Consider the following 26,686-nt stretch of genomic DNA (forward strand, 5'->3'; position numbering starts at 1 on the left):
TGCACTCTTACTGACATTCTTTGTGCATTACAAATTCAAATCCACAAGCAAATCCAACACGTCTCACCCACTCTGGAAATGTGCACTGTTCTAAATTGAGGTTTGCAGATCTGTTCCTTTTGTGCTCTGGTTCTACTCTCTCCTTCTACCAACCTGTTGCAGATCCCAAGCCTCAGTCACAGTGTCATCTCACAGACAAGTTTCCGTGCAGAATACAAGTCCACAGGAGGTCCTGCTGTCTTCCAGAAGCCAGTCAAGTTCCAGGTGGACATAACATACACAGAAGGGGGAGAGGCACAGAAGGAGAACGGGATCTATTCTGTCACTTTCACACTCTTATCAGGTAACCATGGCAATGCTTTGAAACGGGTGCAAGCTGGCTTTGTCCTTGCTGATACAAAGGCCTACAAAGACAGCTCTGCCAGGGGAGAGAATGTAACTGTTTTGAGCTCAGGGGAAAATTCAGACAGGGGCAAGAAGGAACAAAGCTGCTGTAATGGAAATGTTGGGAGGGAAGGAGATTTACAAAGAAGTGTGGTTGCCGCCACCGTGATCAGTGCTGAAGTAGTGGCTCAGTGCATCAGATTTGAACTATCTCCCTCTATTGTCACAGTGTTTCACTCCAGGGTCTCAGTGTGTCAGCTGGGCACTGTGAGCCTGCTGATTTCTTCCTTCTGACTGAAACACACAGTCACCCTTTTCCTCTGGGTGGCCATGGAGGTTAATCCAAAGCCCTCCTTCTCTGTCTACAAAAGAAGCCCAGGAGCCATCCTTCCTCTTGTCAGGATGAGGGGCAGTGGACACAAACTGGAAACTAGGAGGTTCCACCTGAACAAGAGGAAAAAATGCTTTGGTGTGAGGGTGCTGGAGCCCTGGAGTAGGCTGCCCAGAGAAGTTGTAGGGTCTCCTTCTGTGGAGAGCTTCCAACCCCCCATGCCATTTTGTTCCTGGGCAAGCTGCTGTGGGTGCCCCTGCTTTAACAGAGAGGTTGGGCTGGATGATCTCCAGAGGTAACTTCCAAGCCCCACCGTGCTGGGATTCTGTGAAGTCCAGTCAGTACACTCTTGGGGACAAGACTGAAGGGGAGGTGCTTGTGATCCTTCCCCTCCAGCCTGGGAGCTGTGAAGGTTTGCCTCCTACTCCCCTCACAGCCATCTGTGCCTCTTCTCTCCTCACAGGTCCAAGCCGTCGTTTTAAGAGGGTAGTAGAAACCATTCAGGCACAGTTGTTAAGCACACACGACCAGCCTTCAGTGCAGCAGTTATCAGGTGAGTACTTTCTACTGTCCAGCACCTTGCTTCAGCAGAGGCAGGCAAGTGAAGTGCCTCTCGGTAGCAGGAGGCTGAGGGAGGCCCTCCCTCTGATAGCAGCGAGGAACAAGCTGACAGAGCAGTATCTCCCTGCGCCCATCCTGCTCCTCCCTCTCTCATTCCCGCTCCAGTGCTCCTGGTGCATTCCCCAGTTGAACTGCTTCTGCCCTTCTCCCGCCCAAAGAGCCATTTGCCCACTTCTCCATCTAAAGCTGCATCAATAGCTGCCCCAGGTTTTCTCCAAAACCTCACAGAACAGGGACATGCTCTAGAAGACACCTGGCTTCCAACTCCTGCAGGCACGCCGCACAAACCTCTGACTTCAGAACAAAGTTGAGAGCTACTTTTACGCTTAGCCAGTAACATTAAGCAGCATTTTCACATGGTCAGAAGGTGGCTAATAGATTCCAGTAGCATGGTCAAATTGTTGGCCCAACACTCTGGCAGCACAGGTCATATACTAAGGTTCTGCAGAAGCTATATTTTGTCTGTCTTTAAACTTCCTCCTGGTGATAACAAAAGCCTTCTATGTGTGACCCTGTGCAGTGGCATCAATGTGAATCTGCAGGCAGCTTGAATTGGTAGTGTAGCAGGTAGCTTCATCCCACCATTGCACAGGAATTGTTCACTCTGACACTAGTGGTGGCAGCAAATGTTCACTCTGACACTACTGGTGACACACACACACAAAGTATCAGTGTTAATTCTTCTGTCCTTTTAGAAGGACAGAACAAAGAAGGTGGATGCCAGGAAGTTAAGGAAGCCTAACTATTAGGAAGGTTTCAAGGAAGGAAAAAAGGGGAGAAATGGAATGAATGTACAGGAAGAAATATAAGCAAGGCAGAAAGCAGAGACTGCAGGGAGAAGACAAAGAGGCAGAAGTGGGAAGAATTTTCCCAGTGTATGATGCTCAAAAGGTAGTAACTAAACCTTACACATAAGAGACAAACTTGGTGCTTGACCTTTGTGCTAACAAGCCAAGAAAAAGGTAGGGGAATGAAGCTGGTACTAGACCTTGCAGTTAAATCCCAGATGTCTTTAGCTCGTTGCACACCTGGGTTACATCTCTCTGGTCTGACAGTGTGGCTTTAACAGCTGAAGGTACAATAGCTCCATCTAAAAGAATGAGAAGTGTGCTCAGCTCAGGAAATACTGTTTTCCACTTTGCTTTTGCCCTCCAGCACTGCCTGACCTTCTGTCTGTTGGATTGCAAGGGTGCTGAGCACAGGGGTTAATTTGGTAGGAGACAGGAAAGGTGAGGACACTACAACTATGGTTGGTTCAGGTTTCTGCTGTCTGGACTTGGGAAATTAAATCAAACTCAGGGAAGCAGTCAGAATTTTCTGCCAGCCCTTCCTCTGGGGAAATGCTGGGGCCACGTAGCGGTGAGGGGAATTATTAGCCAGAAAAGCATCCTGGAAGTCTAGTTCATAACACTGCTGCTGCATGAAGCATTCCTTGTTTTCAGGGAAAGAAGTGTGCCCAAGGTCTCTGAGAAAAGCAAATAACACAGTGTTCTCCCTTAACTTCTCCACCCTAGCATGTGCTAGCTACTGGGGCCCTCTGGAAGGACTTGGACCCTGTTGCAAGCTTGCATGTGAAGCAGGCTGTATCCCTAAGGAAGTCCTGTTAACAACAAGAGTAAAAACCAGCTCACCTGACTGAGGCTCAGGGAGATGTTTAGGGCAAACTGAGCTGTGAGAAATGTATCTCAGAGTTTTACTCTGCTTTTGAAATGGAGAAATCATTCTACAGACACAGAATCTTTCCCTTGCTGCCTAAAGCCATGTGAGAGCATGTTGTTCTAGCAGGGAAAACCCAGCCAGGCTGGAACTGATAACTCCACACAGAGGAAACCCAAAATAAATGGTGAAGCTTTAAAAGGAGATTTCCCTCAGCTAGAGAGTTGTTGAGGCAAGGCAGCTCAGGAGTGACAGGATACCCAACTGTCCTGTGTCATATCACCTGAGCTGAAAGAGGCAAGTCTCTTCTTCAAGAGAGGAGTAATTCAGCATAGAGAGTGTAGGTTGGAGAAGAGGGGAAAACCTGGTTGTTCCCAAAAAGGGGCAAGCCTGTGCCCCAATGTAGGGAGGTTCTGTGTATTCCCATCCCCAGGCAGTGAGAGAGTACAGGGAAATAAAGAGGTAGTGGGACAACAGGAGCTGACATTCAGCACCCAGCTGGGCGCTGTGGTTGGGAAGGTGTGTGCAAGAGCTGCCTAGGAATTACCATGGAACTACTCAGCATTTCTCACTAGAAAGAGGGCAAAGTCTTTTCTGTTTCTCCTCTTCTCCCATATTCCCAGCCCTGAACACCTCACAGGAGCTGTGGTGCTGGACTGCTGCATCAGGGCGGTGGTGTGAGGGTGCTGCGTAGGCAGGGCACCGCTGCAGCAGAACAAGCTCACAGCTTCCTTTGGCCCTCTGGGGACACTGCTGCCTCTGACCAGCAATACTGGTCCTAGCTCCCTGTGCACACACACATCCTCTCTGGGGTTGTCGTCCCCCAGATGCTATTACAGGGGGGATGGTGAAAACCATCTGTGAAAGGTGGATGGAAAGGGAGTGCTACAGAAGGGGTTCAGGTGTAAATAAAGCAGACCAGCAAGGCTCAGTAGCACAGGGCACTGGGAGTCTCTCTCTCTCCTGCCCCTCTTTAATCCTTATGCAGCATGCCAGCCTGCCAAGCCGGCTTGCCTGGGTTTCAGAACTTTCCTCTTTCTCATTTCCTCCAGCTCACTCCAGTGTTTCTAGATGTTGTGTTGCCCATGCATCTGTGTGTGTGTGTGTATGTGAGCCCAAAACCTACCTGATTTAGGCAGGTGTGTTTCTGTGTCACACTTACAATCTCCCTCCTCCCTGGATACCCCTTTATTCACTTCCATTTGTACTTATTTCTCCTGGAGCAGAGAATAGCTTCCCTCCCTTAGCTGAATACATGTGCAAATAAATGAAATCTATCCCAAAAGCTAATGCCATCTTTATAAATTCCACTCTCCAGTTGGCCCAATTTAGTGCAACAGATCAATCTCATACAACCTGAGGACATTACATCCTCTGTGCTAAGTTAAGACTGGCTCTACAGACCTGTGACTGGCATAGACAAGGATTGACTCATCATTTTTTCTTCCCAATGAAAGAACTGGAGGCTGTCACATGAAAGCAGTGGAAGCCATGTGCCAGTGAAGGCATGTCCTCACATAATGTAAGGCCTGGAGAACTCCTCACTGAAGCAGGTTCTAAATGTGAGTTACTTGCAGGTGGTCATCTTCCCCTGAGTACTTGTTAATCACAGGGAAGCTTGACAGCTCCCTGGAAGAGAAATCTGCATAAGGATTGCTAAAGAGGAACCACAGCAGGGTCAGAAAAGCTCTGTCCTGGAAGAGGTGAGAGTGAGGCAGTTTTAGGAGGACACGTTCTGTACACTTGGGCTGCTGTTACACTCCTGCACATCTTTGTGTGGCTGCTGTCCATGTGTTCTTTTTCCTGGTATCACCAAGCCCAAGGAAGTCAGTCCCTTTTGGATCAAGAGTGAGTATTGCTGTCTGTGAGAGCAGCTGGCCTTGACTCTCATCCATGTTTGGCTCTGGCCAAGAGCCTTACACTCAGAATCTCTGCTTAGGTAGTCCCTGGGCAGAACTGCCTTTTGGTGGGATAAAAGAATCTCTCTCCATGGAGGACGATATCTCAGCTTTGTGCCTTTGTTTCAGCCCAATACTCCTTCCATTAAATCATAATCTGCTTTCCTCCAGTGCCTCTGCACAAAAGAGGCACAGAAACAGCTGGTGAATAGGGACATGCAAAAGCCATCTGTGATCATTCACAGGGTATCAGTTTTTATTTCCCTAATATTTCCTTGCCTCTTTGGGCTTTGGTTTTATGTGTGGGGTGCTGAATATTCTTATTTTTCCATTTTCCTGGGCAATCAGCAATACTGAAATAGCCTTTGTAGCTTCTCTGTTTCTTTGTATTAATAATTACCTTCACATTCAGATTTTAGCCACTGGCACCTCAAAATTCAGAGCATCTCAGTGTTACTGTTGGAAATGCCACATCCAGTTTCAGAAGAGGGCAGTGCAAGTTCTCATGGTGTGAATCTTCTCTGTATGCACACAAACTCTTATTGTTCTGGCATGCACCTCAAAAAGCCAAACGTGTTCTTTGTGACTGCAGAAGCTTTGCTAGAGTATTGGTCTGTGAGTTCTGGATGTTCATCTTTAAGGTTCACAGGAGCTGTAGGTTGGTTGGTTTCCTACAAGAAAAATTAGTAAGGAACTTAGAGTTTCCAAATGCAGGAAAGATTTTATCATCAAGACAGGAGAAGGGAGCAAAGCAAGTGCTTTGCAAGGTCAACTGCCAGCTGCCAACTCAAACCAGGGCTGTGCAACTGCTGGGCTGTGAGTCAGCTTTATCCAGGGCTTGTCCAGGTCCCAGGTTTGTCTTATTTCTTGCACTCTTGATGTCTTACTGCTCTTGCAGTGCCTGAGACTATCACTTCACCTTGCCATCATGGTTCTTATCTACAGAAACTGCTGTGCAATGCCTGCTTGGATGGGCAGAGAACTGGGTTTTTTTTTGTTTCAACTAAACAGCTTTAGTGTTCTTACTGAGCAGCCTTCATTAAAGTTAACTGAGTAGTCCTAAAATCAAGCCTGTAGAAAATAAGTCCAGGCTCTCCTGGGTTTTGCTAGAAGGACAATGAATTTCCAATGAGCACCCAAGCACTGGGGACTTCCCATCTAAGTGATAAGTGCCTTGGACCAGAGGAACTGCTGTCCCCTTCGGCATCATCTCCCTTAACGGGAATGTTTACTGGGGACTGTGAGCCTCTGGCCCGAGATGCTTGGTGCTGTCTGGGACCTAGCCCCAAATTTGGAGATCTCAGAGGAGCAGCTGTTTGGGTGAGATTTGCTGGTTTGGGATGAATCTCAGTCTCAGAGGTATCAGAAGCATCAGTATGCAGGCAGCTTGCTTGTGAAATGTATGCGGGGCAGCGACACGAGGAGAAAGGAAATCAGGAAAGAAACTTCAGCAGAACACTAGGGTTTTGTTTGGCCTTTCAAAGGAAGGTCTGATTGTAACCAAAGCCTTTGACATCTGTTAATGATCTGAACTTGGTGTCATATATGAAAGAGCATTGGTCGGATCCAACATGGGAGTGACAGCCAGCAGGCTCTGTCAAACAAGGACCTGCCTTATCCTCGGAAGTGTTGGGATCTGACACTGCCACTGTGCTTTAATTAGAAAATTAACCAGCACACATCAAAAATGCTGTTACATGACTCATCAGTGCTAGCTGTGTCCAGTCTAGGGTCCTCCATTCAAGAGAGATGTTGAAGTACTGGAATGTGTCTAGAGGAAGGATGATGAAGCTGGTGAAGGGCCTGGAGCACAGCCCTGTGAGGAGAGGCTGAGGGAGCTGGGGGTGTGCAGCCTGCAGAAGAGGAGGCTCAGGGCAGAGCTCATTGCTGTCTACAACTACCTGAAGGGAGGCTGTAGCCAGGTGGGGTTGGTCTCTTCTCCCAGGCAACCAGCAACAGAACAAGGGGACACAGTCTCAAGTTGTGCCAGGGGAGGTCTAGGCTGGATGTTGGGAGGGAATTTTTGCCAGAGAGAGTGGTTTGCATTGGAATGGGCTGCCCAGGGAGGTGGTGGAGTCACTGTCCCTGGAGGTGTTCAAGATAGATTGGATAAGGCACTTAGTGCCATGGTCTGGTTGATTGTCCAGGACTGAGTGCTAGGTTGGACTGGATGAGCTTGGAGATCTCTTCCCACCTGGTAGATTCTATGATTCTCAGAGAGCTGAAGGCCTCCAGAGCCTGGCTTTAGTCACCTCACACAGCACCTGGATCCCACAGTCACTGGGTGATGGAGCAGCATGAGCAGCAGCTGACTGCCAAGAGTCTGGGGCTTTCTAATTAGAAGGAAAGTTCTACTTTAAAATGATGAAATATTTTCTCCTAGAGATTATTTACTAAAGCAGATGTTAAAATAGGATAGAAATGAAAGAAACATTAAAGTCATTATTACAACAGAGAAGCTGAAGGCTTATTCATTCTGGGAGTCTTTCAGGCAATGCAGTATGAGCTGCTGGTTTCTGGTGTGCTTATTTTTGCAGTGCCTTGTCTCCCCCCCAGTCATAACCTGATTTTGTCTGGGAAAGGCATTAAAAATAGAGAGGAAACCTCTGTGCAGTTCCTGGGACTGGCCATGGCAATAGAGAGAATGCAAATGATGACAGAATCACAGAGACATTCAGGCTGGAAAAAACCCCTCAGGATCACCAAGTCCAACCATTATCCCTACTCTGTAAGGTGCACCCCAAACCATATCCCCAAGTACCACATCCAAACCGCTTTTAAGCACATCCAGGGTTGGTGACTCCACCACCTTCCTAGGCAGCACATTCCAATGCCTGACCACTCTTGCTGGAAAAAAAGTTTTTCTAATATCCAGTCTAGAGCTACCCTGCTGCTGTTTGAGGCCATTTCCTCTTGTTCTGTCCCTATTTACCTGTGAGAGGAGACCAGCACCAACCTCTTCGCAATGTCCCTTTGGGTAGTTGTAGACAGCAATGAGGTCTGTCCTCAGCCTCCTCTTTTTCAAACTTATCATCCCTAGCTCCTTCAGTTGCTCCTCAAAAGATTCATTCTCCAGGCACTTCCTCAGCTTCGCTGCCCTCCTCTGCACTGGCTCCACCACCTCCACATCTCTCTTGTAATGAGGTGCCCAAAACTGAGCACAACACTCGAGGTGTGGCCTCACCAGCACAGAGTCTAAGGGGACAATCACCTCCATGCTCCTACTGGACACAGCATTTCTGATCCCAGCCAGGGTGTCATTGGCTTTCTTTGCCACCTGGGCACACTGCTGGCTCATATTGATAGTTGTGTGTAAGTGTTTTAAGAAAGACAAACTTGGTTTGTTAATCTTACTTTGATGTTCTCTCACAGACTTAGATTCAAGAAAAGGTTTGTGTCTTTTCCTATCCATCAAAACCAATTCTAGAACCTGCAAGTGTAGTATTTCAGGGACATAAATGGGGTACAGATGTTGTGCTGGCAGAAAGCCTGCTCTGCAGTCCAGTTTTCCTGTGGTGGATCTGTCCAGTTTGTATTCTCCTCACACAATTAAATGTGTGCAGCCCTGATACACCGTTAGCTTTAAATGGAATCCTGAAAAGAGCTGTGCTGACTGCAGGGGACTCAGGAGAAAGACAGCATTCTGAGGTATGAACTGAAGGAAACCTGATTGTTTGTAACTTGTTCACGTTTTAGGAGGCTTAGCAACCCAGCTACTACCTACTCTGACCTTGTCCAAATATTCCCATTTTGTTTCCACACTGCAAGTCACTATGGGGCCAGTCTGGATACACCTGAGAGGAAAATTTCAAGTGTTGGAGGTCACATTTGAGGTTTTCCTTGCTATCCTGTGTTTTGTCAAAGCCCTGCTTCTGCTGATGTGTGAGCTCTGAGTTCTATCACCATAGGCCTGTATTACAGAATCACAGACCTTAGAGGTGGGAAGGGACCTCCAGAGATCAAGTCCAACCCCTTTGCCAAAGCAGGATCACCCAGGGCAGTTTGCACAGGAATGCATCCAGGCAGGTTTTGAAAGTCTCCAGAGAAGGAAACTCCACAACCTTTCTGTGCAGCCTGCTCCAGGGCTCTGGCACCCTCCCTGTAAAGAAGTTTCTCCTCTTGTTGAGGTGAAACCTTCTTTGTTCCAGTTTGTATCCATTGTTCCTTGTCTTATTACTGCACACCACAGAGAAGGGATGAGCCCATCCCCTTGACACCCATCCCTCAGATATTGGTACACATTGATCAGATCTGCTCTCAGTCTTCTCATCTTCAGACTAAACAGCCCCAGGGCTCTCAGCCTCTCTCCACATGGGAGATGCTCAAGTTCCCCAGTCATCCTTGTGGCTCTCCACTGGGCTCTTGTCAGCAGGTACCTGTCTCTCTTGAACTGAGGAGCCCAAAACTGGATACAGTGTTCCAGCTGTGGTCTCACCAGGGCAGAGTAGAAGGGGAGAAGAACCTCCTTAGCCCTGCTGGACACACTTTTCCTGATGAGCCCCAGGATGCCTCTTGGCCCCAAGGACACATTGCAGGCCCAAGCAGACCTTGCTGCCCACCAGCACTCCAGCAGGGCGTGCCTCAACCTGTACTGGTGCCTGTTGTTATTCCTCCCCAGATACAGGACCCTACACTTGTTCTTATTGAACTTCATGTGGTTGAAGTACACTGAGGTACAACAAGGTGTAGCTAACTCAAAGAGGACTGGACAGGAGCCACTAAAATGCAAGAGACAGCAAACTTCTCCAAGTTATTGAAGAGAAAAAAGGTGATACAGGCTCATGACTGTGACTTGTGGTTGTTAGCTCAGTCAGCAACTGTGTGCACTTCTTAAACCTGCTAAGCATCTTCAGGGACAAAGGCATTTGGGGAGCTTAATCTGCCTTCATTCAGACTAGCCAAAGAATTTCAAAGGCAGGGAAACTCCTGGTCTTTCTGACACCTCTGGTTCCTGTTCTGCAATCCTCTCTTCTCCTTCACCTCCTTCCTTTCCCCCTTTCTCTTGGTCTTGCTCCTTCCTGAGAGATCTTCCATGGTGTCATTTCCTATTGAGCCTCTAGCCATAGGGATGAAGAGCACATAACTGCTGCTTAGATGCTTTGACCGGTGTCACCAGGCCAAGCCCCTGCCCTCTCTACTCCGTGTTTTCCCAGATGATCTACACACCACAGGTCTGGCTGAATTAGAAAAAAATACATATCCATGCTCTTCTGGCATGGGGTCAGCTCTCCCAAGCATGTCCAGTGTCCCCTCCTCCTTTTTGAAAGGACTTTTCTCAGTATTTAAGGGAAGCAATGCCAAAAATTACCCTTGCCTCTCTCCTGCAGAGTTTCCAGCAGACAGGGAGGAGTTAGAGCTTCCTAGCAGTCAGGGATTTTCAGCAGATGCTCAGGAAGCCATATCTTGGATACTCAAGTGTTCAATGAGCAGCCAGGCAAGAGATGTGAGGCTGAACTGAGTGCTCTCACTGTTAGCCGCTTGCTCAGCAGCAAGTGCTCCACATTGCCCAGCACTCTTGGACACGAGAGTTGAGGTCCCAGATGCAATGGAATCTTGGCTAACAGTAGCAGGTTGCACATGAAAGTGTCCAGCTGGGCTGGTCCTTTCTGCTTTAAAGCTGATGCACGGAGGCTATGGCAATGGGAGCTGTATATGAAGTGGACATGCCTCAGGGCCAGACTCTGCCACCCTTGGCAGAAGTAGTTCTGTTGTTTTGAGAGCAAGAGGAGTAAGAGAGAGAGGTAGAGTCATGTAGAGAGCTTGGACATTACCCTTTGGGGTCTGAAAGCTGGTTTTGAGCTGTGTAAGGAGCTGTCTCGTTCCATGTCCTATAGCCAGCGCTGCAGTTCCTCCTGCTCTCCAGGTTTTGGAGATCACAGATCAGCTTGGCCAGGCAGTTCCTGGCTGTTGCAGACTAGCTTGCAAAGCTGGCCAGGTGTAACAAGGCTTTTAGTTTGCTGATGTGGTGGCAGATCCCAGGTGTCTACCTGTTGCTGTGATGGAGAGATGAGTGGAGCAGTGGGACTGAAGCCACCTCCTCTCCCAGTCACAGGACCGGGTTGGCACTGGCTGGCAGTGGGTGGCAGAATCTGGCCTGGGTTGTGTGAAGACCAAGATGTGTTTATGTTTCCTGCTTCAGGTAATGATGTGCTAAGTTACTACTTTATGCACAGAGGTATGGAAACCTTCTTTTTTTATGTTTTTCCCTCCCTCCTCTTTCCGTTCTATGCTCCAGACACCACTAACTGTATGGAGTTGATGACTGGCAGACTTTCCAAATGTGGTAAGAACTTCCTTCTGCCTTTTCTCCTTCCCCAGCCCCTGCTGAGCAACACAGCAATGCGCCTGCCTGTCCTTCCCACCTCTGCCCCTCCCCTCTCCCTGCTCTCCCACGCTCTTCTCAAGACTGCCCACCCCCTGCCAGCCCAGTGTGCCCTTCACTGACCCACTGGGCAAAAGCACCTTCCCTGACTCTGTTCCTCCCCATCCACGCACAGATGCACAGGCTCCACCACGGCTTTTCCCTTCATAGCACAAGTGTGTGGTGTTGCACTGGAGACTTCCTCCCCTTCACTGTCACCCAGGCCAGTGATTTTCTTTTTTCTTCCCCATGTTATTTTCCCTCTTTTGTTTACTTGCTACCTTTGACTCATGGTTCTTCAGTCCCTTTTCTGCAGTGAATGCTGCCCTGCTAGCTGCTGCCTCCCTTGGATTCCTGCTGTTTACTGAGACAGGATTGCAATGTTATTTAATTCCATTTTGCATCCATCCCCCTTCTTCCCCAGATATCCTTGGGGTAAGACCCTTTTGAGTCTTGTGTAAGACACACCTGATGATACCTCTCAGATAACTGTCACACTTCCAGTCCAGTCTTGGGGAAGGGTGTAGTGTCTCCAGCTGGAGGAGCAGTGAACCTACTGGACATTCAGAATTTTACTAGGAATGAGATTTAAAAAACCCTGAGTTTCCTGCAGAACATGCAGATCAGCTTCCTTGGGATTCCATGAATTTTAGTTAGCTTGTCCCTTGCCTTCCTTTCTCTCTCTCCACACATGGACTGTGTCCTTTCTTGCAGTACTTGTGGCCCTGCTGGCTCCTCTGAATACCAAAGTGGAAACACCCAGATGTTCTAAGAGAGGTTTTTGTCTTATTACTTCTATCTCAGAATCATAGAATTGTTTAGGTTGGAATAGACCTTGAAAACCTTAGAATGCATTGGGTTGGAAGGGGCCTCTAAAGCTCATCTATTCCAGCTCCACTGCAGTGTGCAGGGACACCCACAATGAGAGAGGATTGGTCAAGTCCCCATCAAGCCTTAAATGTCTCCAGGGATGGGACCTCCACCATGTCCCTGGGCAACCTGTTCCAGTGTTCCACACCATCATAGTCAAGAACTTCTTCCTAATGTCCAGTCTAAATCTACCCTTCTCTAGTTCAAAGCCATCGTCCCTCATCCTGCCACTACAAGCCCTTGTGAAAAGTCCCTCGCTAGCTTTGCTGTAGCCTGCTTCAGGAACAGGAAAGCTGCTCTAAGGTCTCCCTGGAGCCTTCTCTTCTCCAAGCTGAACAACCCAAACTCTCTCCACTTGTCTTCACAGGAGAGGTGCTCCTCCAGCCCTCTGATCATTTTTGTGGCCTTCCTCTGGACCAGCTCCATCAAGTCCATGTCCTTCTTGTGTTGAGATCATTGAATCCAACCCTTAACCTAGCACTGCCAAGTGACCACTAAACCATGTCCCTCAGCACCAGACCTGCACAGCTTTTACATCCCTTCTACAGAAAGGTTCTGTGCAGGAGAACTCTTTTCTGGCTGGTATCTAGGATGAATTCAGAGATCTCTCTGAAAGGGAACATGAGCTGCTGAGCAAGCCATCACTGACCTCTCCAGCTGTACCTGTGACTCCTGTGTCATCTCTTTGTAAAGGAAGGTTGTTCTGGCATTGTTGTAGGGTCTGGAACAAAGGGAAGTTGTCACAGTGAAGATAATATTAGGGTTTTGTGTGTGTGACAGGGGCAGATTTTTGCCCCATATCCTAGTTTTCAGATGGTCCTTTCTTTGCTCTGTAAGGAGCTCCTTGGATTTCTTACTTGAGTTTTCTTGGGTTTACCATTTCTGATCTCCTCCTGAAGACAAATGATCACAGGATGTCAGGGGTTGGAAGGAACCCAAAGAGATCAAGTCCAGCCCCCCTGCCAGAGCAGGACCATACAATCTAGCTCAGGTCACACAAGAACACATTCAGACAGGCCTTGAAAGTCTCCAGACAAGGAGACTCCACAACATCTCTGGGGAGCCTGTTCCAGTGTTCTGGGACCCTTACAGTAAAGAAGTTCCCCCTGGTGTTGAGGTGATTAATGTGGCAGGCAGACCTCCAGCTTCTTCTTGAAGGTGCCAGACAGCAAATCCCTCTTCTCCCTCAATCTTTTCCTTCTTCCTTGGATCTGGCACTCAGATGATAATTAAGTGTGGCAATGCTGGCTCCAGTGACTGCTCACAAGGTAACTGAGCTGTGCAGATAAGCAGCCAGTGCGCTGCGCTCTCTAGAGAACATCCTCACTCCCAGCTTAGGCAGGCCCTCCAGCTGCCACTGTGTCAGCATCAATCCAGCAAGGGACAAAGAGGACAAGGTGAAGGCCAGCAGGGAGACTGCTTTTTGGCAGCTACAGCACTGACAGAAGGCAAACATGTCTCCAGGGAAGAGAAAGGGTGGGCTGTAGGGGGTTAATGGAGCTGCTTCCTTTAAACCACATTCCTTTTGGCCTGCTCACACACAGCATCCAGAGTGGTGACTGCACCAGGCTGAATTCCACCAGCCCAGGGGAGTGAAGAGCTATTTCACGGGCAGGAGAGCTCAGCCATGCCTGAGACAGGGAATGATGCCAGTACATAGCCTCTTATTGGCAAACTGTCCTCTATGGCTTTGAGGACAGGGAGCCCCTGTGAAGCTAATGCAGTGTTCATCTGATAACCACAAACAGAGTGAGAATCACAGAATTATTTGGGTTGGAAAAGCCCTCTGAAATCATTGAATCCAACCATCAGTCCAGAACTGCTGTGGCCACTAAACCATGTCCCCAAGTGCTGTGTCCACATGTTTCTTGTACACATCCAGGGATAGGGACTCCACCTCCTCTTTGGGCAGCCTGTTCCACACTTGCAGTAAAGACATTGTTCCTAATATCATCATTCTTCTCTACTCTGAGAGTGAGCACAGGAGGTCATTCTTGCACAAGGGTTAACTCTGGAGTAGGAATAGCTCATCAGAGGCTTTGTGCCTGGCTCAGATGTGTTGAAGCTCTGATGGGGATGAGGAATAACTTTTCAGTCACTGTAAACCATTAGATGTTGTCATTAGCAGCAAGGCAGAGTTATTTAGGCCTTCAAAAATGCTGAGTTGCAGGTGAACTGGAATTGTTCAACCTGGAGTAAAGGAGGCTGAGGGAAGTCATCATTGCTCTCTACAACTCCCTGAAAGGAGGTTGGAGTGAGGTGGAGGTTGGCCTCTTCTCCCTTGTATCAGGTGATAGAATGAGAGGAAATGGCCTCATATTGCACCAGGGGTGGTTTAGGTTGGATAGTAGGAAAAATTTCTTTGCTGCAAGAGTGATCAGGAATTGGAACAGGCTGCCCTGGGAGGTGGTGGAGGCACCATCCCCAGAGGTGTTCAAGAAACCTGTGGCCATGGCCCTTTGGGACATGGTGGCTGTGGTGGTGTTAGGTTGATGGTTGGACTCCCTGACCTTGAGGTGTCTTGCAGCCAAAACAGTTGTGTGATTCTGTGCTTCAAATGCTACCTCATCTCCTGCTAGCCAGGGTCATTTGCCTGAGAAGTGATTTTGCATAGCTGTTGGCATTGAGAAACAGGTGAACATTGACCAATAGAGGTGTGCCATAGATGCTGCCAGTGTCCACATGATGTTGCATCAGGCCTACCTTGCACACCAGAGAACTGCTGCCAACCCTGAACACTGCACAAGAGAAGGAAAGCATCTGTCTCGTAATGAAGCTGAAAGGCACGTTGAGGTGGAACTTTTTCTTCCACATTTCCACTCTGTGCAGCAGGGGAATGGGCATTTCCTAACCTTTCTTTAGTCAGAAAGACTAAACTGCTTTCCATGAAGCCTCTCCTATCTGTTCAGAAGATTAGATTTACCTTGTAGAAGTTAAGCCCTTTACATTGCTAACGCAGCTGTCCCCTGCAAACTGCCTGTGGGTGTGATACCTCCCGGCTTAGCTGATCTATTCCTTGTGTGTATTCAGAGCCAAAGCAGTTTAGTGACAAATAAGCTCCACCACTTTATGTGCGGCCGTTAAGCCTTGCAGAATCAACACAGCTGTAAAAGAAGAAGCTGGATTCTCTTTCATTTGAGGCAGGGCTGAGAGGGCTGTTTATTACCATCTAATCTGGTATTTATGTCTGTCTCACCAAGGAGCAGGTTGTATAATTGACAGTGAGGTTCTAGTAAGTTTTGCAGGGCCTTTAAGTTAAACACAAAAATCAACACACAAAGCTGGAAGACCTTCCAGCTTCAACCCCAAAGCTGAGACTTGGAAAACAAGTGTCATCATAGATGGAGCATGTTGGGTCTGAGGCCAGTGGTGCACACCACACAGAAACCCATGGCAGCATTCCAGCGGTCCTCGTTCAGGAATGAGTTGGCCTTTACAAACCTTGATGGTTTTAAATCCTTTGAATACTGGTGGGAGAGCTTCTTTGGGTGGTTGACTGGTAGTGAAGCTGGTGTGTAGCCTTTGACAGCTCCTTTTCCCTGCCACCCCCAGTGTCTCAGAGTCCTCAGCAAGTATGTTTTGCCGAGGAGCTCTGCAAAGCCCACCTTGCTCTTGACTTTGCTTTCAAGAGACACCAAGGCAGCCTGTAAACTGCCCAGTCTGTAGCTGTCTGGGGCTGAGTTTTCTTTCCAAGTGAGACAATCTTTGCCTGTTTTCCATCCCTCATGACTTTCCATCTGAAGGAAGCCTCCAGTTCCATTCATGGAAACTGGATGGAGATGAGAGGTGGAAAAGGTTAGCACATCTGACAGCTCATGTTCTGGTGCTAGGTTCCTCCAGAGTCTTGAACCATAACCCTGTGACAACAGGCTGCCTGGAAGACCTCTGTGTTTATTCTTCAGTGTCCTGTGCTGCCACTTACAACTCAAAACCTCTGTTCTCAGCACCACTTAGACAAAAAGCTTTACCAGTCCTTGTGTGTGTACCAGTGGCTATGAAGAAAGCGATCCAATCAAAGCAGAAGCACAGCAAATCCATTTGCCTTTCATATCCTTCCAATGCATCTTGCTCAAGTCCCTTGCTTCCAGTGCTCAGGACTTGACAGAGCTTCCTGTTCAGAGCCATCTGACCTTGGCCCCACAGCCACTCATCCTCAGTGCAACTGCACTGCAGTAAAGGCTTCTCTTGCTAGCTCCTTGCAGTCACAGTTCGATTCACCCAGGCACAAGGCTGTGTCAGTACCATCTCAAGCTACCTGAGAACTTCAGGAGACACTTTGTAGTTTAAATCTTGGTACATCCCATTTGGGTTGCAGTTGCAGCAGGTGGCTTTGCAAGGGCTTATTCCAGGATGTCTGTAGCAGCAAGTATCTGGATGTGGTGCTCTTGGAAGTGCTCCTGATCCATACTGGCATTAAGCAGAGTAATCCTGCTTCTCATGAAGTAGCTGCCTGATGGAAGAGGAGGTTGGTGATTGGCATGTAGAAAGTCATAACTGGTGACAGAAACACTGAGGCTGAAACCTAGAGCAGAAAAAAAATGTGCACTGCCCTCCCAGCTGAAAGTCTCTTCTCAACACTGCCCTCTCAGCTGAAAGTCTCTTCTCAACACTGCCCTCCCAGCTGAAAGTCTCTTCTCAGCACTGTTCTGCTGCGGTACAGTCAGAACAAGATGGTTTTTCTTAGCACCTCTGAAAGACGTGCTGGCTGCTGGTCTTTCTGAGCATGGCTTCTGCCTAAGTTGTGGCCCAAATGAGAGATGAAAGGAAGATGACCCACCTGAAGGGTGACACATTCATTCATAATGGGTAGGTCATGACATACAAGCCACATTTGTCACAGAAGTCAAGCCAGGTTTCCCAGCTCCCCTTGTCCAGCTCTCCATTGTTGTCCCAGTGGATGGCTGATTCCCCCTCCACCATGCTGTAGTCACAGATCTTCAGCCTCCTATTGTGTTAGGGAGACATTTGTTTTCCAACTCATGATTGATGGCTTTTGCAGTGTAGAAGGCAGCAACAAAAATTGGCACTAAAGATGAACCCAGATGTGTCAAAATATTTGCTACATGTTGGGTCCTGTCACAGAATGGCTCAGGTTGGAAGTGACACAGAATCACAGAATGTCAGAAGCTGGAAGGGACCTTGAAAGGTCATCCAGTCCAACCCTCCTGCCAGAGCAGGATCACCTAGAGCAGATCACACAGGAACACATCCAGTTGGGTTCCAATATCTCCAGAGAGGGAGACTCCACAACCCCCCTGGGCAGCCTGTTCCAGTGCTCTGTCACCCTCACAGGGAAAAAATTCCTCCTGATGTTTCCATGGACCTTCCTATGTCTCAGCTTCTACTCATTGCCCCTTGTGCTGTCATTGGGCATCACCAAGCAGAGCCTGGCTCCTGCCTCCTGGCACTCACCTTTACATATTTATCAATGTGAGATCACCTCTCAGTCTGCTTCAAGCCCCAGCTCCCTCCCCTCCCCCCCCTAAAGAGAGATGTTCTGTTCCATTCCCTTCATCATCTTTGTGGCTCTGGGCTGGATTGTCTCGACCAGCTCCATGTCCTTCTTGAACCTGGGGCCCCAGAACTGGACACAGTACTCCAGATTAGGCCTCACCAAGGCAGAGTAGAGGGGCAGGAGAACCTCTCTTGACCTACTAACCACAGTCCTATTAATACACCTTTGCGATCAGCTACTCCAACCTCCCTGCCATGAGCAGGAACACCTCTCAACTAGACTCAGTTGCTCAAGTCCTCATCAAGCCTGGCCTTGAACACTCCCAGGGAGGAGGCATCCCTGGGTAACCTGTTCCAGAATCTCACCACTCTCATATCTGCCTAAGATCCCTGCTCTTCCTCAGCTTCAAACCATTCCCCCTTGTGATGTCTCTAAACACCCTCATGAACAGTCCTTCTGCAGCCTTTCTGTAAGATCCCCACAGGTATTGGAAGGCAGCTCTAAGGTGCCCCTGAAGTCATCTCTTCTCCAGGCTGAGCAACCCCAGATCCCTCAGTCTGTCCTCATAGCAGAGATGCTCCACCCCTGTCTTGACAGCTATGGCTGGATTTTTGCTGTCCAATGCAACATCTTTTGCTCTTCTCTGTAACGCTACCCAATACAGAAAACAGATCCCCCTCAGTTAAGGCCACAGCACTTTCTTTATGGCAGGCAGTGCTTCAGGACACTCCCTGTGAACGTTTGTACTAAGCTAAATGTGAGATAGCCTGCCCTGAAAATTCAAGTGTCTTTTGGAGGGATTGACTCAGAGGAAATGAAGAGGCAACATCTCACCAGCACACACAGGGTGTTTCTCTCCTTGGGAACAGGTCAGAGAACTTAAAACCCATAAGATCCTACTTGAGCATCCATCTGTCAGGAAAGAACAAAATCATATTGCCAAGTGCCAATACATTCCTGACATTTTTATAGACAAAAAATTGGAAGGAAGCAGCGGAAGCCTCGTAAGAGGATGGGAAGCAGCCCTGACTGCGATCATCTGCTGTGGCTTTCTCAGTGCAGGTCGTCAGCTTCCCCTCTCAGCACACACTTGTGCAGGCAGATCTATGCAAAAGGACAGGCAGATAGAAAGAATTCTTGGGCTGAGTCCTTGCCCAGAACAGGATGGTTCCACAACAGAATCTGGCATCTCTTCATCCCACCCCCCTCCTTGCCTGCTCTTTCAGTGCCACCAGCTGTCCAAAGGAATGTATGAATCGCTGCTTTCCGGCCTCCGGGCTGCTTTTTTCAGTGGTGGTGCTGGATTGGCCAGAGCTGCTCCTCCCTCAGGGACACATTTTGGTTTTCATTATCTGCAGAAAGTAGCAGCAAGGATGTGCCTCATCTCTTTGGGTCCTTGCTGCCTGTCTTCGCTGTTCTCTAACTTGTTACCCAAGAGCAACCTGACTCAGTACCTGTGGCAGGAGAAATGGCCTGGACCTCAGGATCTCTGTGTGTTGAGAGAGGGAGAGAGAAGACAGATGCAGAATGACCATCTGGATACATCTGGCTAATCACAAGCATTGGGCCACCCACCTGCAGAGGAGATGGAATGGTTAGGGTAGTAAGAACACAGATGGGTTGTAGAGCATCTAAATGTCAGCTTGGTTGGTTGGCTTTGCCCAGGCATGCAGCCACTGTGTGGTGGGTAGAAGAACTTCCCCCCTACTATTGAAGTTTACCAGACCAGCTCAGAGGGGTTGGAAGATAAAGCTATGTTTCCAGCAAAGCTAAATTTACAAGCATATATATATACAATGTATTTCCAAGTATTTCCAATGGTATACAAATTAGAAATAATACAGAAATCCAAATTCCCTCCTGGACAGAGAAACTGCCCAGAAGAGACTCAAAGCCACCCTCTCCCTCTCTTTCCCAGACAGAAAACAAAACAACCAGCAAAGCTTACTTTGTTACCTGGAAATGTTTGCCAGGGTTAGTGGAAGAGATTAGAAGGAAGAGATCCAATGCTCAGGAACAAAGAAGGCAAAAGAGAGACAAATTGTTTACACTTTGGCTTTTTATCCCTTTTAGCAAACCAGTGAATGATGCAGACCTTATCATTATTTTCTTTTTATTACAAATAATCTAATTTCTTTCATTATAATATTGCAGTTAGCCCTCAATCAGCACACACTGGAAGTTCTCATTTCTGCTGGAAGCTAAGTGTGGCATATCTGAGTGGTTCCTGCCAGCAGTCTGTTCCTGCAAGCACTGCTTTCACTGACAGAGTCTAAGGGCTCTGGAAAATAAGCTCTGTAGTTACCTTTGGTAGGCACTTTACCTTCCCCAGCTGCCCTTCAGGTGTCCACCTAGAAAGCTGGAGTTGTTCTGTGGGCTGTCTGTCTTCCTTTTCTACTCCTAGACTGAAATGAAATCTAAACAGGAAACTAACTGGGGAAAACCAGAAATGTGCAAACCTGTTCTGGTCAGTTTGTGGTGTCTTTCTTATAACCCCAGTACAAACCACATCCATGTCTCTTGAAAGCTTTCCTGACTTCTGTGTTTTTAGACAAGTGCCTGTCTTGGGATTTCTGCAGTTTTGCTTCTAGGATGGGTTCACAGACTAGGAGGAAGTTTGGCTTTATAGCCTCCAGCAAGACCTTTCTGTCCCCCTTCTCCATTCTAGAGGGAAGCCCTGTATATCCAACTACTAAAGGAGCAACAGATTCCTTCTGTAGCCTTCAGCAGCCATGGAGCTGCCTCTCATATGTATTTGTCCAATACTTAAACTAGGAGCTCTTCAGCATGGAGAAAAACCCCTCCATGAAATTACAACTAAGCAAAGAGGAATATGCCATTTTTATCTTTCTGCTTTCCCTTTCACTGCCTGTACTCCTGGAGTGGGTTCTGTATTTTAAGTCTCCTGGTTTTGAAGACAGAAGGGACTTTGCCAGTAGAAACCAAGCAAAAAAAAAAAAGCTAAAAATGCCTAGCCTTAAGAAGGAAAGAGGACTAGAACACTGTCAAAGTATCAAAATGGGTTTGAAAGGGGCTGGGTTATCACTCATCAAGAGTGTTTCACTGGTTGCTGTGAAAGCAGTTGGATTTTTGTTGCATGATTCACTGAAGCTACAGCTGCTATCGAAATACAGAGCAAGCTGGGGATGGGAAAGGCAAGGGGTAAAGAGAAAAGAATGGGTACAGGAAGGAAAACTCAGCAGCAGAGGCAGGCCAAAGACAGAAAGGATGTGAAAGCAGCCGGGGAAGGAGTATGGGAAGTCAGGGTGACTAAGGCTGTCTTTGTCTCCAGTAGAGACCTGGGGTTTTTCCCATTCACTTTTTCCCAAAGCCTAAGCTAAAAATGCAGAAACACAGAATTTCTCAGGCTATACAGAAAGGGGAAGCAGAGGATAATCCCACGGATAGCAATTTGTTTTGTGCAGCTTCGTGTTCAGCACCATAAGGATTAGTGCATTAGAAATACATAGACACGAGAGAGAGTTTTGCAGAAGGAAGTGCCTCAGGGTTTGCTTCCATTAAGTCAATGGGAATAGTGCTGTTGCTTCAGTGAAAAGAGGACCAAGCCCTTTTCCGGCTGCCTTAAAATGTTACAAAACAGCAGGCTGGAATCAGTGCCTGGAGCCTGCAGGCTTGCCCCGAAGCTGCCTGTGCACCACCTCCTATTACTGTCCTGTGAAGCACTCTTAGAGTCTTTGCAAGGTCAGGGCACAGTGTTTGTGAGGTCAGAGTCATTGCAAGGTCAGGGCACAGTGTTTGTGAGGTCAGAGTCTTTGCAAGGTCAGGGCACAGTGTTTGTGAGGTCAGAGTCATTGCAAGGTCAAGACACAGTTTTTGAGAGGTCAGAGTCTTTGCAAGGTCAGGGCACAGTTTTTGAGAGGTCAGAGTCTTTGCAAGGTCAGGGCACAGTGTTTGTGAGGTCAGAGTCTTTGCAAGGTCAGAGCACAGTGTTTGTGAGGTCAGAGTCATTGCAAGGTCAGGGCACAGTTTTTGAGAGGTCAGAGTCTTTGCAAGGTCAGGGCACAGTGTTTGTGAGGTCAGAGTCTTTGCAAGGTCAGCATACAGTGTGTGAGTCAGGATCTTTGCAAGGTCAGGGCACAGTTTTTTGTGAGTTAGGGTCTTTCAAGGTCAGGACACAGTGTTTGTGAGTCAGGGTCTTTGCAAGGTGCATCCTTTCCTGGTGCCTGGGGTGAATCACCTCATTTTCTCTGTCCTCTCTTGTCTTGGTGCTCCCTTCCCACTTTGTTTCTCAAACCTGTGACACCTCTGGTCAGTGGGACAGACTTCCTGAGAACAGCAGATGAAATACAGAGGGCTGTGAGAGCTGATACAAGCCACCTGTCCAGCTTCCTTTTTTGTGTCTGTCTCCAGGCGGTTTTCTCCTTTTCACTGCCTGTTGTATTCAAATGCATTCACAGCTGTGACTTCTTTCGTGATCTTCAGCCGTGGCAACGCTGCAGACAGGTGCCACAAAACCAGTGCCTTCCCCATGAAGATACTTCTCTAGCATCCCTTCAGTACATGACCCTTTCATGAGCTTCAGTGCTTGTTTTCAAACCCATTACCCTTACCCATCTTGCAGCATTCACTTCCTTGGTCTGACTCTAAAACGCACACATTCATCTCCTCCTAGCAGATGTGATCCTAATGCTCTGAACCCCTACCCCGCTTCTGATCCTCCACACAATTTTTCACCCTTGCTACCCTTCATGCCTCCTTTGCTCTTTGCTGATGAAAGTTTTTGCTCTCAAGGGGAACCAAGACCTTAGCTACAGATGCATGAAACACTGGGCAAGTTGTGAAGACTCAGTGAACCAAACCTGCATCCCAGTCCCAAGGAAATGGGATGTCACCTCACTTTCTGAAGTGAGAGGCAGCCTTTCTGAGATCCCTGGGTGGACTTACAGGTGTAAGAGCCTAGGAACAATTTCACACTGGTGCCAGGAGTGAAGGAGAGATGAAAAATCTATTTTAACCCATCATCACCTGCATTTTCAAGTCTTGTTTTATGGGATGTGTAAGCCCAAAGGGAACAAGAACTAAGAAGAGCAACACCATGCTCCAATTCCATGCTTCCAGTGTAGCTGACCCACGTTTACCTATCTTCAGAGAGAAATATGAGGAACTCTTTGTCTAACCAAAGACCAGCATCTAGACCAGCCACATAGACAGCACCAAGGCAGTGATTGCATTACTTGGTGTTGGACCAATTCTTTCTTGTCTGCAGGACAGGAGAGTGGCATTTGCCTGATGTTTAATTACAAGTCCAGAGAATACCAAAGGCAGAGGAAGGAAAGGGTTAGCGAAATGGCCTATTTTATTTTTCAGTAGCTCTCTTTAAGCATCCCTAAGGATTTCTTACCTCCCATTAAAATTTTACCTGAAAATGCTGATTGTAAGGAATCCAGCAGTGAATACAGGCAAAGAAAAGCAGACTGTTAAATACTTTTGCTGCAATAAATCTCCAGGCGCTTGAAAGCCAGTAGGGCACGGGGAGGAGAAAGGGTGGATGAAACAGGGGCTGCATATTTTAATAGGATGGTTAAAAAACTCCTGTGTCAGGGCTCAGCAAGTACCAGACACACCATTATCATTTGAAAAAATGTTTTGTTGCTCCGTTCTTGCAAGTTGTACTTCTGTCTGCTGTTGTTGTCTACATGAAGAGAAGAGAACTCCCCTGACTCCTGCAGAGCCCTGCTTACTCTGCCCTCTTCTTTCCCTCTAAGCTTGTTGGATAAACTGCTCAGCTGAATAACTAGAGATATTCCCCTCCCCTTTTCTCCCAACCTAGCAGTCTTTCCCTCTCCAGCATTTTTTTCAGTGCTCTCTTTCATTCTCTCTGCTGACTCCATTTGCTTATGACGATGAGGAGTCCAAAGCCACATAAGAACCAGATCTGCCCACATCCCTGCATTCAAGGCTGAGTGTTTGCTTGCTTTTTGTTTGTTTTCCCTTTGTTTTCTTTGAAAAAGAGTAGCCACCCAAACAAATGAGTCTGAGCAGGTAGAAATGAATCTGAGTATATAGAAATGAGTCTGAGCAGAGAATATGCCCACAAGGATGGAAGAGTTGTAGGGAGGGATAGGGAACTCTCTGAAATAGAAGTCACAGATGTGGAGTAGATTTTCCCCTTCCAAAGCATTTCCATGCATGTGGAAAGAAGCAGGTGGAGCTCACAGAGGTGTGACCCCAAAAGGCCTGAGAGTTTGGTGCCTTCTCTTTTTAGGCAGACACTGAGATACCTGCTTTGTCTGGCTGTTGGTTTGGGCCCCTCACTAAGACTTCAGTTAGGTGAATGATGCCCTTCCAGAAGCTGGAGTGATGCTTTTCCAAAGAGCCATTTGCCTGTGGCATTGGTGCAACAGAATGAACGAAGAGAGCCAGGGCCAGCAATAAGTTAACCACAGACCAGCAAGCAGAGCAAAACAAAGAATGAATGAGATTAATAAGGCTGAGATCCTTCAGTGCATATCCCAATCATTTAATTTTTCTCAATGCCTGTTCACCTGCAGAGGAAAACAACAGCTTCCTGGTTCGTGTGGAGCAGGGAAAAAGAGGGACACATTCAGTTTTGCAGGGCACAAATACAAATTCCTTCTTTCTTTCTATAAGAGCAGTTGATGTGTGCCTGGCATTTTCCACTAGAGAACAAAAAAGCATTCAGCAAGCTCTTCAGCCAGGTTACTGTGCCCAAAAAGTACTTGTCTGCTGTAGTAGCTGCTTTGCTTATGTTTGTGATGAAAGTGAAGTAGAATATGACCCAGTGTCCACCAGCTGTGGAGAAATGGCAATCCCTGCTCTGCAGAAACCCCTTTGCTCCCAACTGAACGTTCCCATCTCAGGGATGAAAGATTCCACTCTTCACTGCTTCAAAGAGCAGATACAAGGAGCTTCTTCTAGGAGCTGGAGAATGGAATTGCTTAGGTGGGACATAAGTGATTTGAATTTGCTAGGACAAAGGAGCCAGCTGTGTCCCAGTATTGAGGGAAGCATGATGGGAGTTTAATGGTCATGAACGGGCATCACCTCCAAGAAGTTAGATAAAAACTACCTTTGGTTTCCATGTGTAGAGAGTTTAGTGTGACCCCTCCTGTGCCTAAACAGGATTAATCTCTCAGTCCAAGAAAATTAAAAGGGACTAGAAATACCTCTCAACAGGCTACTTCCCAGTAGTAGCTGGTCTCTTCCCCTTGGTAGCACCCCAGAGCCTCTCCTTGGGTATGGCCTATGTCATCCTCTGACCCAGGGCTCTATGAGCAGCACAGTGCTGCTGCCTGGAGTTCAGGGGTGTGAAAGCTTGTGCTTAAGTGCACAGTGCCCAGCCCACATTCAAACTGCAGCCTGCTCTGTTGGCTGCCTTCAGGAGATACCTGTTCTACACCCCAGGCTGACTCCTAACTCCACTGGAGTCAATATCAGTGTCACGGAGGATGCATTATGGAAAGAATGTGAATTCAGGACAGTGAGGAAGTAGTTCTTGACCTTGGTAGGTCCCAGAAATAGGTAGATGCATGACAGCCTGCTTCCACAATGCATTCAGCACTGTTATTTCCAGGTTCCTGCTCTAAGAAGGATCTAAAGGTCCTTAGGAGCTTGCAAGTAGAAGCCACGGCCCATGCATGCAGATGGCAATCCTCAGGTCAGCCAGAGCTCTGTCAAATGCTGTTTCCCTTGGAGCACTCAGGTGCTTCAGGCTTAGTGAGCAAAAAGGGAGCAAGGAGGTACTCAGAAAGACAGCCTCATGCCTGGTGTGGCAAGAGAGCTCAGCACTGCTGCAAAGCGGAGCAGCCGTTGGCGAGTGCCTCCAGATACCCTAACAGCAGCACTCAGAAGGGACCTGCCTGTACCCAGCGTCACATCCACTCAAGTGTCAGCGTGGAGTGGCCAAGTGAGCCCCAGTAACAGACTGCACCGGCCACTGTGTTCTCCTGCTAGGTGAGCCAGCTGTGCCTCCTCTCCCACAGCAGAAAACCAGGACCTTCCCTCGAGGTGCTCTGTGCTCCCAGTCTCTTTATTTCTGTAGGTGTCCCATCCTAAACACTCTTCCTCTTCCTGCTCATTGTCTTCATCTCCCCCACACTCCCACGCACGTGGCTCTGGATCTCCTCATCATGTTCTTCTCGTTAAAAACCCCATTGTTCATTTGTTTGTTTGTTCTCTCTCTTTCTCTCCTCTTTCTCTCTCTCTCTATTTCTCTTTCCCTCCTTTTTCTTTCTTTTTTTTTTTTTTTTGTTCGTTTGTTTTGTTGGTTTTGGTTTGGTTTGTTGTTTTGTTTGGTTGTTGGTTTTTTTTTCTTCCTTCCTTCCTTCCTTTCTTTCTTTTTTTGTCTCCTCTGTTTTGTGTACCCAGGCAGCCCATTGAGTAACTTCTTTGACGTAATTAAACAACTTTTTTCAGACGAGAAGAACGGGCAGGTGAGCCATCCCCCCGGCACGCCAACCAAGCATAGCGCAAACAGCAAGCGGAGCGATTCCGGTTCTAATGACTATGGGTCTAGAGGAGACAATAAGTACCCTGCTGGCAAAGACAAAGCAAAGATGGTCTCATCAGTCGGCCTACAAGACCAACCTTAAATAAACACATTAAAAAGCGAAAACAAAACAAAACAAAAAGCAAAAACAAAGCAAAACAAACAGACAGAAAATTAAATCACTTAGAAAAAGAACAAAAGAAAAGAAAACAAAACAAACAGAACAAACTAGAAGCAAGAAAGAATGAAAGAATATTCCTTTAGCAAGCTAGCCTCTAAACTAGAAGGATGTATATACCTTGCCACAACAGTACAAAACTGTCTATAGACAACTTTTGTATGAAGGAATGACTGTACATATATACATATATATATTTATATATGATATATAATATATATCTCAGAAACAAGACACAGAAAACAAAACAAAATCAAAACCCTGAAAGAATGAAAAGAAAAGAAAGAAAAGAAAAAAGGTAGCACAGATGACACAGAACCCAGTTCACCAGACCTTGGGTTGTGGTTTATTTTTGGTTTTCTTTGTTGGTTTTGGGTTTATTTTTTTTTCCTCTCCTTTTTTTTTTGACTGTTTTTGCCCTTTTTTTTTTTTTTCCCTCCTTCCTGATTTTTTTTTTTTTTT

General features: G+C 47.4%; 1 protein-coding gene across 16 annotated transcripts in view; it reads left to right on the forward strand.

Annotated features, from left to right (window-relative positions):
* The window catches only part of BRSK2 (BR serine/threonine kinase 2), a 392,408-nt gene that overhangs the window by 365,109 nt on the left and 613 nt on the right, over nucleotides 1-26,686 (forward strand). For 3 of the 16 annotated variants that reach the window (XM_064163149.1, XM_064163150.1, XM_064163152.1), the window contains 4 exons: nucleotides 163-343; nucleotides 1,179-1,268; nucleotides 11,126-11,173; nucleotides 25,926-25,990. In XM_064163149.1, the coding sequence (XP_064019219.1) occupies nucleotides 163-343; nucleotides 1,179-1,268; nucleotides 11,126-11,173; nucleotides 25,926-25,990 (384 nt within the window). Of the gene's footprint in view, nucleotides 1-162; nucleotides 344-1,178; nucleotides 1,269-4,569; nucleotides 4,752-5,302; nucleotides 5,350-9,508; nucleotides 9,921-11,125; nucleotides 11,174-11,387; nucleotides 11,665-16,065; nucleotides 16,277-18,934; nucleotides 19,316-23,802; nucleotides 23,873-25,925; nucleotides 26,663-26,686 lie in introns of those variants that run through there. The other 13 variants (XM_064163155.1, XM_064163158.1, XR_010306690.1 and 10 more) reach the window with 12 other exon arrangements.

This window comes from Pogoniulus pusillus, chromosome 24 (genome assembly GCF_015220805.1).
Source record: "Pogoniulus pusillus isolate bPogPus1 chromosome 24, bPogPus1.pri, whole genome shotgun sequence".
NCBI lineage: Eukaryota > Metazoa > Chordata > Aves > Piciformes > Lybiidae > Pogoniulus > Pogoniulus pusillus.